This window comes from Tupaia chinensis, unplaced genomic scaffold, assembly GCF_000334495.1.
Source record: "Tupaia chinensis unplaced genomic scaffold, TupChi_1.0 Scaffold000094_1, whole genome shotgun sequence".
Classification (NCBI taxonomy): domain Eukaryota; kingdom Metazoa; phylum Chordata; class Mammalia; order Scandentia; family Tupaiidae; genus Tupaia; species Tupaia belangeri.
The window spans coordinates 3,875,255-3,890,722 of record NW_006159556.1 but is presented as its reverse complement, the minus strand read 5'-3'; the positions used below and the strand labels follow the sequence as shown (position 1 = coordinate 3,890,722).

Below are 15,468 nucleotides of genomic sequence, written 5' to 3'. Positions count from 1 at the left end.
CTCAAGTGGTTTCCAAACTCCTGGGCACAGTGGGCTATGTGAGGTCTTGCTCTCTTAACTGTGAAGCTATTGGGCTGGCCCAGAATAGCATCTTTGGGGCTAATACAGCATTTGGGGGTACATTTTTATTTGTTCCAGTAGCACTGGCAATCTAGGCAGTTATGGTACATTGTGAAGTTCTGAACATCTGCCATCTTATTTACCAGAGTTTTTGGAAGTTTTATTTAAGGAACGGATATAGTAAGAAAAAGTCCCTGCTTTAAAGACCCTCTGTTGCTTGGACATACTGCTATTTTAGACAGCCTTCTTCCTTTATTGTACATCATTGAGTTCTCGATCTATTTTTGCTTCTTTGTGATGATGAATGGCTGTGAGTTTTTTCCCATTGACATTCCCAAGCCAACTTGCCCAAGCAGCGAGACAAAGGCACAAGAAGGGTCAACTATCCTGCTGAGAAGGAATGAAATTTTTAGCACTCTTATAAACACATGAAAAACTTCTTCCTCAGCTAAGTTGAGCTTCCTCAGGTGGAAATTGAGCTAAAAATAACAAAAGAGAGAAAAAAAACACATAAAGCCTACCGTCATGCCTGGGATTCGGCTGATTAGTTCAGTGTGTTAAAAATACAACATGGCTTTACCACATAGTTAAGGGTGACTCTGGAGCCTTGCTGCGTGAGACAGGAGGGGATCTCTGCTAATTGGTGATGCTGTTTCAGCTAGAAGAGGGCATAATTTTATGCCAGAAAACTTAAAACTTAAGGGAACCAGCAGTTAGCGTAATGGCTATGTTGCTGGACTCCCACGTAGTCGACCGCGGTTCACGTCCCGGACCCGGTGGCTTAAAACTCACGCCGGGCGCGTGTGCGTGCGTGCCCAAGATCCCGAGAGGAGAATGGAGGAGAAGGGATTGCGGCGTGACCATCCCCCCTGGGGGGTGATTTCTCGCTTTCTGTCTCTATGTCTCTCTCTGTCTGTCTGGCGAGCGCACGCGCCCTACAGTGAAAATCTCTCCAAAAAAAAAAAAAAACCTTAAAACTTAAGAAAAATGGGATGAGTATGTGTATACATTGATGATATTAAACTTCACAGAGGAAATTGTGACGGACCTTGTTAGGGAAAAGGCATCTGTATCCGTTGGCCAGCCAGTGGCGTGGAGGCCGAGCTCTAAATCTCATATGGTCAAATGCATGTTCTAAGTCCCACACCTGGTGGCTTGAAGAACATGCCAGGCATGTGTGTGTGCTTGCCCAAAATCCCACGAGGAGAATGGAGGAAAAGGGATTGCAGAATGGGCATGTCCCCTTGGTTGGGGGAGTCTTTTCTCACTTTTCCTCCCTGTCTCTCTGGTGAGTGGACACACCTTACAGCAAAATTTAATAATAATTTAAAAAAATAATAAAAGAACATCTGTACCTATTGTACCATAGAAAGCTCTAAGAATGCTCTCTTTGACCTCCTCCTCCGGGCAGGCTTTCCCAGGTGCCATGGTCTTTTTTTTTTTTTTTTTTTTTAGCTTTCCCCCCCTCCCTGGTTTTTTTTTTTTTTTTTTTTTTTTTTGGAGAGGTTTTTGCTATAGGGCGCACGCCAGAAAGACAGAGAGAGACTGAGAGATAGAAAGTGAGAAATCACCCCCCAGGGGGGATGGCCATGCCACAATCCCTTCTCCATTCTCCTCTCGGGATCTTGGGCACATATGCACACACGCCCGGTGTGAGTTTAAGCCACCGGGTCCGGCACTCGAACTGTGGTCAACTACATGGGAGTTCAGCAACATGGCCATTACGCTAACTGCTGGTCGCCCCAGCTGCCATGCTCTTATAGAGCCTCCAGTGCTGATAACTCTGCATCAGTTTGAGTTGGGAGAAGCATTCATTTCTAAACCTTCTATGCTCCAGGAGGAAATGTTAGAAATTGGAGGAGCTTGCAGAGTCCTCAGCCCAGTCCATACGCCAGTGCAAAGCTCGACGTGTCCCTCGCGACTCTGGAAGGGAAACCTCTGGCTCCCCCTGTGCGCCCTGACAGCCATTGCCAGGCGTTGGCTTGGCTCTCCTAGGACTGCTTGTTCACCTTCCTGTTTAAAACATTGAGAAATGATGACCCCTCATCTTAATAGAGTACATGATTTCTTTAAAACTCTGGCAAGCAGCTGAGGACCAGTCTATCCTGGTGATACAGAGAGAACCAGGGTCTGGCCCAAGGTCCGATCCAAACCCTGACTCCACATTTCTTTTCCCTGGGGAATGCTTAGGACTGATGGCAGCCCCCCTCCCCAACCTCCCATTGGCATCTTCAGAATTCCTTACCCTGTGCTGGTGCTAAGGCTAGGACCACTGACTATGAGCCTTCCCACAGCGCCCAAACTGGACAGCACTCGTCCTGTGGGCAGGCGGACTCCTCTGCTGGGCTGGGCTTACGGACCCAGCAATCAGGAGTTCCTTGCCCGGAGTATGCTGTGCATTAGAGACGTTACTTAGCTTTCAGGTAAATGCATACAAAAGCCATCCAAGTGCATACTTACTCGTGATGGAGAATCATGTGTCCTTTGATGGTGTTACTTCCTGCCAAGCGCCAGGTGGGAGGGATTGAGCAGGTTCTCAAATCTCAAACCCTTCCCTGTGCAGGGCAGGCTCTTGCCCTGTGACAAGCTCCAGGGGTACAGCCTACCATGGGGGCCACCTCCCTAGCAGAGGCAGGACTGGCATCTTTTTAAGGTTGGGTGCTTACCCCAAATTTTAATAGTAAGCCTTTTAGAATTTTCTGCACTTGAAGTGTGAGCAGTGGCAAAAGCTGTCTGAGCACGTGGTCAGAGCAATCGAAGAATGCAGTGACCCTTCCACGAGGAGAATTTCATGTTTTCATCTATAGGCCCTTAAGAGTCTGTCCTTTTCCTGGGATCATGTTTAACAGATATTTTCAGGAGTTTGCCGGTGCTTTAAACCACCTTAGAACTAAAAGCATGTGAAGATAATTATAGAAAGTTCAAGGTCGTCATCAGCTGTGACAGAGCCATTAGCTGTGGCACCCGCAGAAACACACACATATTTTTTTCAACTTTAAAGGAGAGGGGAAGAACTCATTCCTGAGGAAAGGTGGAGACTGTGAGGGCAAATAGGTACAAGCTGGCCTAGGGCTCCTTACATCAGTAACCACATTTCATCTGACCACTGTTTAGGATTTGAAATACCAATGCATATTTTCTTCTATGTCAGTCTTTAGTTTTTAAACACTTCCCTTTATTCATGATGAAGTGTGTGTGTACATGAAAGAGGGAGGGAGGGAGGAGCACCCTCCACAGGGGCTGATCACACCATGATCCAGTCTTCCAGCCTGTTGGATCCTGGGCACCTGCACACATGCCTGGCAAGTTTCAGGCTGACTGGGTCGGAGATTAGAACAGTGGCAAGCCAAGTTAGACCAGCTTCCCCATGGCATCACTTTGCTGCTGCACCATAGAGCCAGCCCTTTTTTATCTAAAAATTATTACATTTTTAGATTTTTGTCATAGGGTACTTGTGCTTGCTGGAGAGAGACAGACAGGGAAGGAAAGTGAGAAATCACCCTCTGCTGGAATGGCCATACCGTAATCATATCTCTTCCATTCTCCTCTTAGGACTTCGGGCATGCACGCACATGTGCCCAGTGTGTTCTTCAAGCTGCCAGATCCTGGACTCGAACCATGCACTTGACCATGTGAGATCCAGCCCTTTAACCACCATACCACCTGCTGGCCCCTCTTTTATATATTTCTTATGACTTAATGCACAATCAGGCCTGTGCAATTGGGAACATTCTAGAAATGTACCTGTGCATCTGGAGCTTTGTGATCCTCACATTGCTCTGGGTGCTCTCGTAGATAATTTCATTCATTTCTGTCATCGTGTCAAACCACCTTTCGTGTCTAAATAGTCAATTAGACACATAACTTCAGCATCCCTTCAACTCTTTCTTTTCCTAAGTAATTGCTTACTGACCAAGAAACTTTTTGAGAAACAGATGTCAGCATCATCACTATGTGTGTTTTGAGGAGTGAGGAAGGGGAGTTGGGGGGATGAGTGGGAAAATGCGCATTTTAGTTGCGCAGGGTGGTTGGTTGAGTCCTTCCCTTTCCGTACTTGACTTGACTGCCTCTTCTTAGAGTGTTTCTCCAGAACAGCTTCCCAGTGATTGATCTTCAAAATCAAGGGTTTAGAGACTTGTTCCTTATCATTTGTTAGAGCTACATTAATCTGATTTTTCTTTTTAAGAGGTTTTTGCACTAGAGGGCCTGTGCTTGCCAGAGAGAAAGAGAGACAGAGACAGTGAGAGGGAAAGTGAGAAATCACCTCCCAGGGGGCATGGCCACGCCACAATCCCTTCTCCTGGGATGTTGGGCACGCACGCACATGTGGCCAGTGTGAGTTTCAGGCCACTGGATCTGGGACTCAAATCATGGTTGGCCATGGGGGGTGCCCAGTGACATAACCACTACGCCATGTGCTGGCCCCATCTGATTTTTCTTTATGGCTGTTGGTAACCCTGAGACAACCATCACAGTCCTGTGCATGTAGGGGCCACAGCTGGATGCACTTCCCTTTTCCATAGCGCTTATGCTAGTGAGCACAACTGTCTTCTCTGCTCCTCTGTTGCACCCACCCCTGACACCCCCGTCCCCACACACATGCCTTCTCCAATTCAGTCTTTCTTTCAGGTGTTCCCATCACAGCCATGCTCCCGCTGGACTCTGTCTTTTCATCAGTAGACTCTCTGTGGCCCCAAATAATTGTCAGTCTGGAAAAGCCGCCTTCATCTCTCTCTGCAAGTACCCACAGGGTGAGCCAGGCGCTGGGCAGGCACCAGGCTGCCCCTGAGATGTACTCTCACGGAAGCCGACCTAGCCCCGGCCTGTCTCTTCCTCTGCCGTCTTTGTTCTTGTCCTTTGCTCTGCTCCGTAGGTGGAGCAGCCTCTGGCAGGTAGATCTGTGGCTGCCTGACCCAACAGGTTAAGAAAAGCGAACGAGTCAGCAAGGGTCTGACCACAGTCAGCAGCCCCATGGAATAAGAGAACTTCTGAAACTCATTTCTTAGTCCAGGTCTCCGAAGTAGGAGTGGTTGGGGAATACACCGCAGGGCAGAGGGACTTCCTTTTGCTTCTGAACACAGAGTACATCACTCATGTTTGGTTTTCTAATGATTCCCTGGCCCAGGGCAATCTACGCAATGCCATGCCTCCTGTTTTTCAGCAAGTCTTATTCTTGGAATTCAAGCCTGTGCCCCAGTATTGCATGACTCCCACACGAATGACCTTTTCCTAAACCCATCTGCATTTTCAGTTGTGGGGCAGTCCTATTTGCAGGGTCCTGAGCAGTGTCCCTCAGCTGCCACGCTTCATTTCTGTGCCAGCCGACACAGTGACTGAGTCCCTACCCTGGGAACACTGCAGACTGTCCCAGACAGACGGTGACAGAGTTCCAGGTTCATAGTGCACAAAACACTCACCTCAAGCCCGCAGGCTTGCTCTCAGCAGCTAGCCGAGTCCACAGAATGGGGTTTCTGCTTTATTTAGTGTGAAGGCTTTCTTTCCACTAACTTGCATCTGCCTCCAAGTTGCTCAATATTGATAGAAAGCCGTAAGCCAGCATAGCTGTTAAGTCTAGCATTGAAGGTAACATTTGGCGATTTCGTCTCTGTTGACTGTTCTGTTGAGTCACTGATTGGCACTGGCACAGCCGGAGTTAGAATTGGCTGGTGAAGACTGCCTGGGAATTTTCCTGTGTGGCTTCTAAGGTCTGCCACTTTGGTTTATAGTCAGAATTAACATGTCCTAAGCAATATGAAAGGATACAAACAAAAATTAACTGTTTCACCTCTGGACTTCGGTTATTTTCCTTAAGGAGTAACCTTGTGGCTAACTTATGCTAAATTTTGTATCAGAGACCTCTGTGTCCCATTAACTGCCTGGAAATATTTTTCATTTAAAAATATATGTGTGTGTGTATGTGTGTGTGTGTATTTGAAAAAGAGTTATTTATTTTATTTATTCATTGATTTATTTAAATTTGGCCAGAGAGAAAGAGAGAGAGAGGAGAAAGGAAGAAAGCAAGCCACCAGGTCCAGGACTCAAACCATGATTAGCCATGTGGGAGTGTCCAGCGCCTTAACCACCATGCCACCTGCTGGTCCCTGTGTGTGTATTTTTAAATTCATGATAGAGCATGTACAAGAGAGGGAGGGAAAGATAGGTGCCTCCTGCACAGGGTCTAGGCACGCTGTGAGTCCCCTTGATCTGGACGTTCACGTGGGCGCCCAGTGTGCTTTGGGCTGACCTAGGCAGGGATTCCAACTGTGGTGGCCATATGGGATCCAGCTTCTCGTGAGCAGCACATTCCCACTGCACCATGGAGCCACCCCCCAGAATACATCTTACTAACTGCCTCATCTGCAAACTAAGATCTCCCTGGATATTTAAGCAAACTTTGACTTTTACCAAAGACGCATCGCCTATCTTCTTGCAATGCTCAGTAGGTGAGCTGTGCAGCCTTTACTCTAAAACTCAGGAGGATCTACTGGCCCTGTTGGGAGCTGGGTACCCTGAGCAGTTAGGTGTCTACTGATAAGGACGTTTCTGTGCCGTTAGTGGGGTTGTTTTAACCCCATTGTCTCCAAGTGATTCTTTCTCATCTAGCACCTTTGACTAGCTCACAAGGGTTAGCACTATGAATCGGTGAACAGTGGTCTGTTTGCTGAAACAAAACCCTCCCCAGAGCCCCCAACGCGTCTCCTGGTGGGTGCCAGCACCCCTCACTTGGAATTAGACTTTCGGAGTCTGATACTGGCCCATGCTCACAAATGGGACTGTGGCACTTCCTTCTGCACTTAGCTGTAAGTCTTGAGTATACTCACCTCACACGTTATTTGCTTACTAGGTCCCTCAAGATTCCCCTTTCTCCCTTCTATAGTGAATGGTTACATTTCTGAGTCCATGATTGGTTTTTCTCTAATCCAACCTATTTAGAAGTCCTTCTTTGCATGGACTAAGTAGAAGTTCAGAACCTAATTTGCAGGTCACTTCCAGCAAAGTGTGCAGAGCAGAGCTGTCCAGTAGGGAATGAATGTGGGCACATACATCATTTTGAATGTTTTCATGGCCACATTGAAAGATATCAAAGATTCTTGCAAAAAAAAGAAAACTTAAAATTAACTTTAATAATTTATCTTAAATACATTTTACACCTATATGTAAAAATATATATAATATTATCTAAAATATCCCTGAATATTTAATAAATATAAAAATTATTGTATTACCAGACTGGCCACATGACCTACTGGCTAAAGGGAACTGGATCTCCCATGGCCGACTGTGGTTTGAATCCCAGCCCCATGGCTTGAAAAACACTGTGGGCCCGTGTGCTTGTATGCTCGCCATCCAGACAGGTTGGAGAAATGGAGGAGAAGGGATTGCAGCATGACCATGCCCTATCGAGGAGTGCTTTCCCCCTCTCTACCTCTCCCTCTCCTTCTCTGTGTTTCTGTCAAGTGCACATGCCCTACGACAATAAAATAAAAATAAAGTATTACATCCCCTCCTCCCCCACCTTAAGGCATGTGTGCTCATGGAGAGAGAGAAGGATAGAGACAGTGAGAGGGAAAGTGAGAAATCACCCCCACCCAGGGGGGGCAAGATGGCCACACTGCAGTCCCTTCTCCTCCATTTTCCTCCTGGGATCTTGGGCACACACGCATGCATACATGCATGCTCACACACATGCTCACACACTTGGCATGATTTTCAAACCACTGAGTTGGGACTCAAACCACCATCGACCATCTGGGAGTCCGGTGATGTAACTGCTATGCCACCTGCTGGCCCTGCATTCCTTTCATTACACTCAGTTTTTGTAGTCACTTTGCAAGTTCGAGTGCTGCCTACACACATGGCTGCGACTGCCGTGCAAGTGTGCAGGGCAGTGAGAACAGAGCCCTTAGAGGGTCCGCCCCTTCCCTCGCTGCACGTCCTCCTCCACTCTTCTCTGTGTCCTCACTTCTGCTCTCCCCAAGGTTAAAAACAATCATCCTTATAAGCCACTCCGAAGGACTCCAGTTTGAAACAAGACAGTGCATAAATGAATCAAACTTTTTCCAGAGCAGTCTGTGACAGTCTGGATGGAAGTACACACCCAGCACCTTTGCCCGCAGGATGCCAGCGAGGGAATTTTTTCCTATTTCCCATTCTTTTGAGCAGGGCCAGGCTACTTTTTCGTAATCGAGCAGACATTGGGCCTATGTGTCTTTTTTCTATGCTATATGGGGCGTGTGCTCACCAGAGACAGAGAGAGACAAAGACAGTGAAAGGGAAAGTGAGAAATCACTCCTCAGGGTCTCGGGCAAGCACGCATACATGCCCAGTGCTTTTTTTTGGTCAAGCTTTCGAGTCCAGGACTTGAACCTTGGCTATGTGGACTCGAGCTGCTCTAACCCCTACACCATCTGCTGGCCAGAGCCTGCACATCTTACTGGATTCATTTTTCCTGGAGACTTAGGTGAAGAGGAAGACACGGTGATGGAAACAGGGCCTCCCACCGGCAGTTTCTTTGAGGAGTCTTTTTTTCCTTCACAGCTTGAGGGCGCGTTTCAGGATTGTTTGGGTCCGTCCTAGATTCACTTGGTGATGTCCCAGTTTCTCACACGGTGAGCTGACACTTGGGGAGTTGGTTCTAAATGTGTGTGAGGGTTAGTTGGACTCCCAACTACACTCGCTGCTTCTGGCTAGAGAGGGTGTGACGCCTCCCTGTGAGCCCAGCCCAGCAGGTGGCATCGCTGGATGTCAGTGCGTGGACTTTGTGTTCAGCTGGTGGGTGCAGCCACAGGCCAGGCACAGAACAGGGAAAAGACTTTGGCTGTGAAGAATTCTCTGTTGTTTCGATGGTTATATTTCTCTCCTTAGCACTTCAGTTGCTTTGAATGGGTACTTTCAAGGTGCTTAAATTCTGTAGTTACAGGTCCCTTTCTGTTCCTTATTTCTACCAAAATCATATTTATACTCCTTCATTTTAATCAGATTTTTTGAGAATGAAGACATCTCTCCATGTATGTTTGTGTTTAGAGAGAGAGAGACAACATTGGGGGATAAAGGAATCAGCAGATGGCATAATTACATTGCTGGACTCCCATGTAGTTGATCATGATTCAAGTCCTGGATGCGGCAGCTTAAAACTCACACTGGATGTGTGTGCGTGCATGCCCAAGATCCGGAGAGGAGAATGGAGGAGAAGAGATTGCAGCATGGCCATCCCCTCCTGGGGGTGATTTCTCACTTTCTGTCTTTCTCTCTCTGGCAAGCACATGTGCCGGTACAGAAAAAAAGAAAGAAAGAGAGAAAGAGGGAGGGAGAGAGGGAGAAAAAAAAAAAGAAATTGAATCAGTGGAGAGGCGAAGAAACCAGCCAGAACCGCAGCACATCCACTTTTATCTCGCTGGATATCTTTGTGGTCCTTTCTGTGATATATACAGAGGACTTTATAGGCTCTTTCTTTTTCAACAATATACTTATTTTCCATTAGAAGAAAAGTAGGCTTTAAGTAATCCACTCTGAGTTTTATACAAACCATAAATGAGTGGGCATAAGTAGATGGGTCTCTTGAAAGAATTGGGGGGAGCTCCACTCATCAAGCCATCTGCATGTTTCTTGATGTCAATCTGTATGTTTTATTAATTCTCTTACATTTAGAAAAACATCAATGGTATAGTGAAGTCTACTTAATCTTCCTGTTGTCAGCTATTACTTTAGATATCCTCCTCTTCCTGGATATGAAGAACAGCCTTTTCTCTGTACAAAAATCTGTCTCAGACTGGCCCCATAACCCAGTGGTTAAAGGAGCCAAATTCCCACGTGACTGACTCCAGTTCAATTCCTGACTCCTGTGGTTTGAAAAACATACCAGGTGTGTGTGTGTGTGTGTGTGTGTGTGTACGCATGTGTGTCTGTGCCTCAAGTCTTGATAAAATTGAGAAATGGAGACGCGATTTGGCATGACCATGCCCTATCAGGGGATGCTTTCACTCTCTGGCAAGCACAGGTGCCCTCTGGCAATGACAGTAAATAAATGTCTTTTTAAAAAATCTCTCTTTGGGGGCCGGCAGGTGGCATAGCAGTTATGTTGCTGGATTCCCACATGGGCAACTGTGGTTTGAGTCCTTGACCCGGTGGCTTGAAACTCATGGCAGGCATGTGTGGGTACATGCCCAAGATCCCGGGAGGAGAAGGGACTGTGGCATGGCCATCCCCCCTGGGGGGTGATTTCTCATGTTCCCTCTCACTGTCTCTGTCTCTCTTCTTCCTCTCTCTGGCAAACACACACACCCTAAGGCAAAAACATCTTTAAAAAAAGTTTCAAGTCTGAACAATGCAGTACAGAATTTGTCATTAAAAAAGAAAATAATCTGTCTCAATACAAGTCATATCAGATGGAGGTTGTCTATTCCCTGCCCCATCTCTCTTTCTCTGTCTCCCTTTCTCATGCATACACACTCTTTTAGTACTGAAGCTGTTGCTGTGTGTACAGTGACATCTCCAATCGTCAAATTGCTCTCCTTGCCCCCCCCCACTTTTTAATTTGCCAGAGGGCACTGTGTTGGCTACAGAGAGGAAAAGTGAGAAAGCAACCCCCATGGGAGATGGTCACATCCTAATCCTCCATCTCTCCCTCTTTTCACAGTTTCAGTCACACACATGCATCCTCCCAGCACGTGTTTCAAACCTTTGGATCCAAGACACGAACCGCAGTCGGCCATGTGGCATCCAGCCTCCTTAACCACCTGCACTACAGTCTGGCCCGCTGCCTTTTCTGTATTTCTTTTCCTATCCTGCACCGTTACGTGTGTAACCATTGCTCTGCTCGTTGTGCTACAATTATAGGGGGAAGCAGAAAGAGACTGTGATAACAAGAAAATCCGGCTGGAGAAGGAAGGCAAATCACAATCCTCTTCGTCTTCATCCTCCCACAAAGAACCTTCTAAAACAAAGTGAGTATAGAGACGGGAAAAGCCAAGGAAGGCGCTGAGTCTCCTTGGGCCTTGATGTGGGAAAGCTTTCTTTCCTGCGGTAGAATCCATGGACTAAGACGCTTGTTCCGGCTCATTCTGACGACATAGTGAGTTTGTTCTGTTTGGCTTTCATCCATGAGGACCTTACAGAAATCAATACATTTGGCAGCAAATGAAGGGTTATCAGAACCATTTCCGGTATGAAAAGCTTCTTAAACTCATGGAATTATTTATTTATTTTTTTTCCTGAAGGAAAATAAGTTGGTACTATTGCCATTCTACTTTGCAGAATTAGAAATGGAGGTGCAGAGGGAGAAAGTGACGGTCCCAGTGTCACAGAAATCCCCCTGGGGGTGGAGCCAGCATCTGGAGTCCGGGGAGCCTGGCCCCGGTGTTCTTGCTTTGAGGGATGAGCCAGAGCCTGCTGGGCCTGGGCAGGGGAGCAGGTGCAAGGTGGTCCTGCCAGGAAGGTATGAATAGATAGTAACAGCTTCCTTTCTGATTTATTTGGGAAAGTGCTTCACAAAATGACTTGGCAGAAAACAAGTACATGGTGTCACCATAGAGGAGCTGATAGCGATGAGAGTAAAAAGCATCGGTAGATAAGGAGGTGGCAGCTGGGCTTTCCTCCTCCTCCGGGGATGGTGCGGGTCAGGTCAGGAGCAGCTGAGTAAGAGTTAGGGATGGTTAAGGAGCGCTAGGGCCATTGGCACACTCTGCAAACCTAGTGACAACTGATACCATGTCGTTTGTGACTAATGGATGGTGCTAGATCTTCAATTGCATCAAAAAGTCCCTGAGATGTGGCCTCTCTGCAGCACGGTTTCATCCTCGGTAATTTCGCTGGCTTCCCTGCCCGCAGCTCTTTGTCCTTTGTAACCAAACAACCAAACTTTGTGACTGGTGTTCCGCCTCACTGTAGTTCTGATGATGTTTCACTCCAGGACACACAGGCCCTCCTCAGAGCCCTCAAAGAAGGAAATGCTTCCCCCACCACCTGCGGCGGCGGCGTCCTCGTCCTCGTCCTCGTCCTCGTCCTCGTCCTCATCCTCCCAGAAGCCAGCCAAGCCTGCACACCAAAGGTCGAGGCAGGAAGCAACAAAAGGTCGAGGCGGGAAGCAGACACCTGTGGCCAGGAGCCTCCTAAAAGTGCCAGTAGTAGCAAGAGCAGCCATAAAGACCCTTCCGTTCCCAAGCACAGAAAAGTAGAGGGGAAGGGCTCTGGAAGCTCCGCAGAACACAGAGTAAGTAGGGGAGGCATGGGATGCTTGGATAGTTCTCAAGTTCTCTTTTTTTCTTTTCGGAGATTTTATTCAACTTTATTTATTTATTTTAATTTGACTGGAGAAGGGCAGAGAGAGAGAGAGAGAAATATCAAGCCGCTAGGTCTGGGACTCGAACTGTGGTCGGCCATGTGGGAGTCCAGCACCCTTAACCACCTAAGTTCCTAATGATAATGCTTCAGATGGTACACATCACCTTTTATTTTCTTAAAAAGAATTATTTATTTAATTTTATTTATTGTTGTTATTCAATTCGATATAGGGCATGTGCACTCACAAGAGAAAGACAGAGAGAGAGAAAGCGAGAAAGAGATAAAGAAAGCAAATCGTCAGGTGCAGGACTTGAACCACAGTTGGCCATGTGGGAGTCCAGCGCCTTCACTACCACTCTACCTGCTGGCTCCAGTACTCATCCCTTTTTTTTTTTTTTTTTAGAATTATTTTATTCAACTTTATGTATTTATTTATTTTAATATGCTAGAGAGGGACACAGGGGAGGAGGTGGGAGAGAGAGAGAGTGAAAAAGCAAGCCACCAGGTCCGAGACTTGAACCACAGTTGGCCATGTGGGAGTGCAGAGCCCTTAACCACCACTCTACTTCTGGCCCCCTCTTCACTTTTAATAAGGCAATTAATAATGAATAATATGTTGTATTTAAATTTCTCCTTTTTGGAGGGAGAGTTAAAGATAATATTATACAGAAATTTAGGATGTTAATTTATTAATGTGATTCAGAGGTAAAAAAACGAGAATCGATTCTGGCACGAATGTACCGAGTGTTTTGCAGTAGGATATGGTTACTCTGGTTAGTTTATAGCTTGAATGTTTGATCTCAAAAGCTGAACATCATGGAGAAATATTTATGTACTTTCTCAAAGTTCTTTTCTTCCTGTTAACCTGGGGGCGTGTGTCTGTGCTAAGAGATGGTGTTACAGTTGGCTTTGTGACTTTCGTGCTCTCATGGACATTCTTGTCTTGACATCCTTTGAGTCCCCAATACAGTCAGAACCTAGAGCTTCCAGCTGACTCTGGCTGGCAAGCCCTTGGCCCAGCTGAATTGTGTAATGTTTGATTCACACTGTTATTTGGGGCTAATTAAGAGGATTGTAGGTTGGTGCACAGGTAATTGCAGTTTGCATTGTTGAAATTTGCCATTTGAAGTTGGGAACATTTGAAAATAAATGTGGTTATATTATAAATCATTCTAATGCCCATTTCTCTCTCTCTGGTTTTTTTTTTTTTTTTTTTTTTTTTGCTAATGACTTATTACTTGCTGTTTATTTTGTATGTATTTTAGACTATGGCAATGATGTTAGACAAAAACCACATGTAAGTGACTTTTCTTATTCAAGTTCAAAATGGGTCTTAAAGCAGTGGAGACAACTCGTAACATCAATGCGTTAGGCCCAGGAACTGCTAACGAACGCACAGAGCAGTGGTGGTTGAAGGTTTGCACAGGAGATGAGAGCTTGAAGATGAGCAGTGAAGCGGCCAGCCGTCAGAGGTTGACAGTGACTAGTTGAGAGCAATCATCGAGGCTGATCCTCTTATGACACAAGAAGTTGCCGAAGAACTCGGCATCCACCATTCTATGGGCATTTAGAATTGGAAGCAAACTGGCAAGGTGAAGAAGTTCAATAAGTGGGTGCCTCATGGACAGACCAAAAATGAAAAGAAGTCATCAATTTCAAGAGTCATCTTCTCTTATTCTATGCAACAACAACGAACTGTTTCTCAATGGGATTGTGACAAAAGGTGGATTTTATGTGACAGCCCATGATGAACAGCTCAGCGGTTGGACCATGACACTCCAAAGCCCTTCCAAAAGCTAGACCTGCACTGAAAGAAAGTCACGATCCCTAGCTGGTGGCCTGCTGCCAGTCTGATCCACTACAGCTTTCCGAATCCCAATGAGATCATTCGATCCGAGATCAATGAGATTCACCAAAAGATTTACCAAGGCCTGCAGCCAGCACTGGTCAACAGAAAGGTCCCAGTTCTTCTCCATGACAACGCCGGACTACACGTCACAGGACCAATGCTTCAAAAGTTGAACAAATAGTGCTATGAAGTTTGCCTCATCCGCCATATTCACCTGACCTCACACTAGCAGACTACCGCTTCTTCAAGCATGTTGACGGCTTCTCTGTGGGCAAATGCTTCCACAATCAGCAGGATTCAGGGAATGCTATCCAAGTTTGTCGAATCCCAAAGCACGATGCTTACGCTACAGGAATAAACAAACCTATTTCTCGTTGGCAAAAATAATGTTGATTTGTAATGGTTCCTAATTTAAAGATGTGTTTGAGCCTGGTTATAATGATTTAAAATTCTATTTAAAATACAACGCAATTACTTTTGTACCAACCTAATATTTTTAAGGCAGTGATCTTAAAAGTTAGAGTGTAATCCGTATAATGCTTTTTTTTTTCTTAAAGGGATCTTCTGGAGATACTTCAAATCGTTTTCCAGTGCCTTCTTTGCCAAATGGTAACTCTAAACCAGGGAAGCCCCAAGTGAAGTTTGACAAGTAAGACTTGAATGTTCCTTATTCTCCTTTCCTGAACCCTGTTTCTTCCTCTTCCCCGCTATGTCCCCCCCTTTTTTTTATTTACCCCCTTCTTCCTCTCCTCCCTTCCTTTCACACTCTCTTATTCTCCTTAAGTACTCTTGCCTCACACTAGCAAGAAAATCTACCCCTGGATTTTCCTCTTCTTTTTCAGACAACAAGCAGATTTTCACATGAAGGAGGCCAAAAAGTTAAAACTCAAAGCAGAATTAATGGTCAGTCTTGGTTCTTTATCCCTTTGGCATAGAATGCTTTCTGATTTTAAAATGAGTTGTTGTGGGCTTCCTTCACCTGTATTGTATATTCGCTATATGTGCGTGTTGAGGAGTGCTAGGGGGTGGGCAGCAGGAGGGAGGCGTCTGTGTGGCCTGCCGTTGGCCATAACATACCCAGGATAATCTGGATCTTAATGGCCACGGGGTTTTAGTAGAATTATTTTCTTTGGCTCCATTGATTTGGTCTGGTTATGGGCAAATATACAAAGTGCCCAGTCACAAGTTTATATCCCAATGAGTGAAAGTTGATCCAGCAGACGGTGGTTTAATTCTTGAGTGCTTTTTTTTTTTTTTTTTTTTTTTTCCTTTTATATTTT

At 45.9% G+C, this 15,468-nt stretch overlaps 1 protein-coding gene across 1 annotated transcript in view; it reads left to right on the top strand.

Moving 5' to 3' along the window:
• AFF1 (ALF transcription elongation factor 1) overlaps positions 1 to 15,468 on the top strand; it is a 236,826-nt gene that overhangs the window by 204,023 nt on the left and 17,335 nt on the right. The window contains 5 exon segments of the mRNA XM_027769864.1: positions 10,897 to 11,003; positions 11,969 to 12,119; positions 12,122 to 12,268; positions 14,746 to 14,837; positions 15,031 to 15,091. Coding sequence (XP_027625665.1) covers positions 10,897 to 11,003; positions 11,969 to 12,119; positions 12,122 to 12,268; positions 14,746 to 14,837; positions 15,031 to 15,091 — 558 coding nt within the window.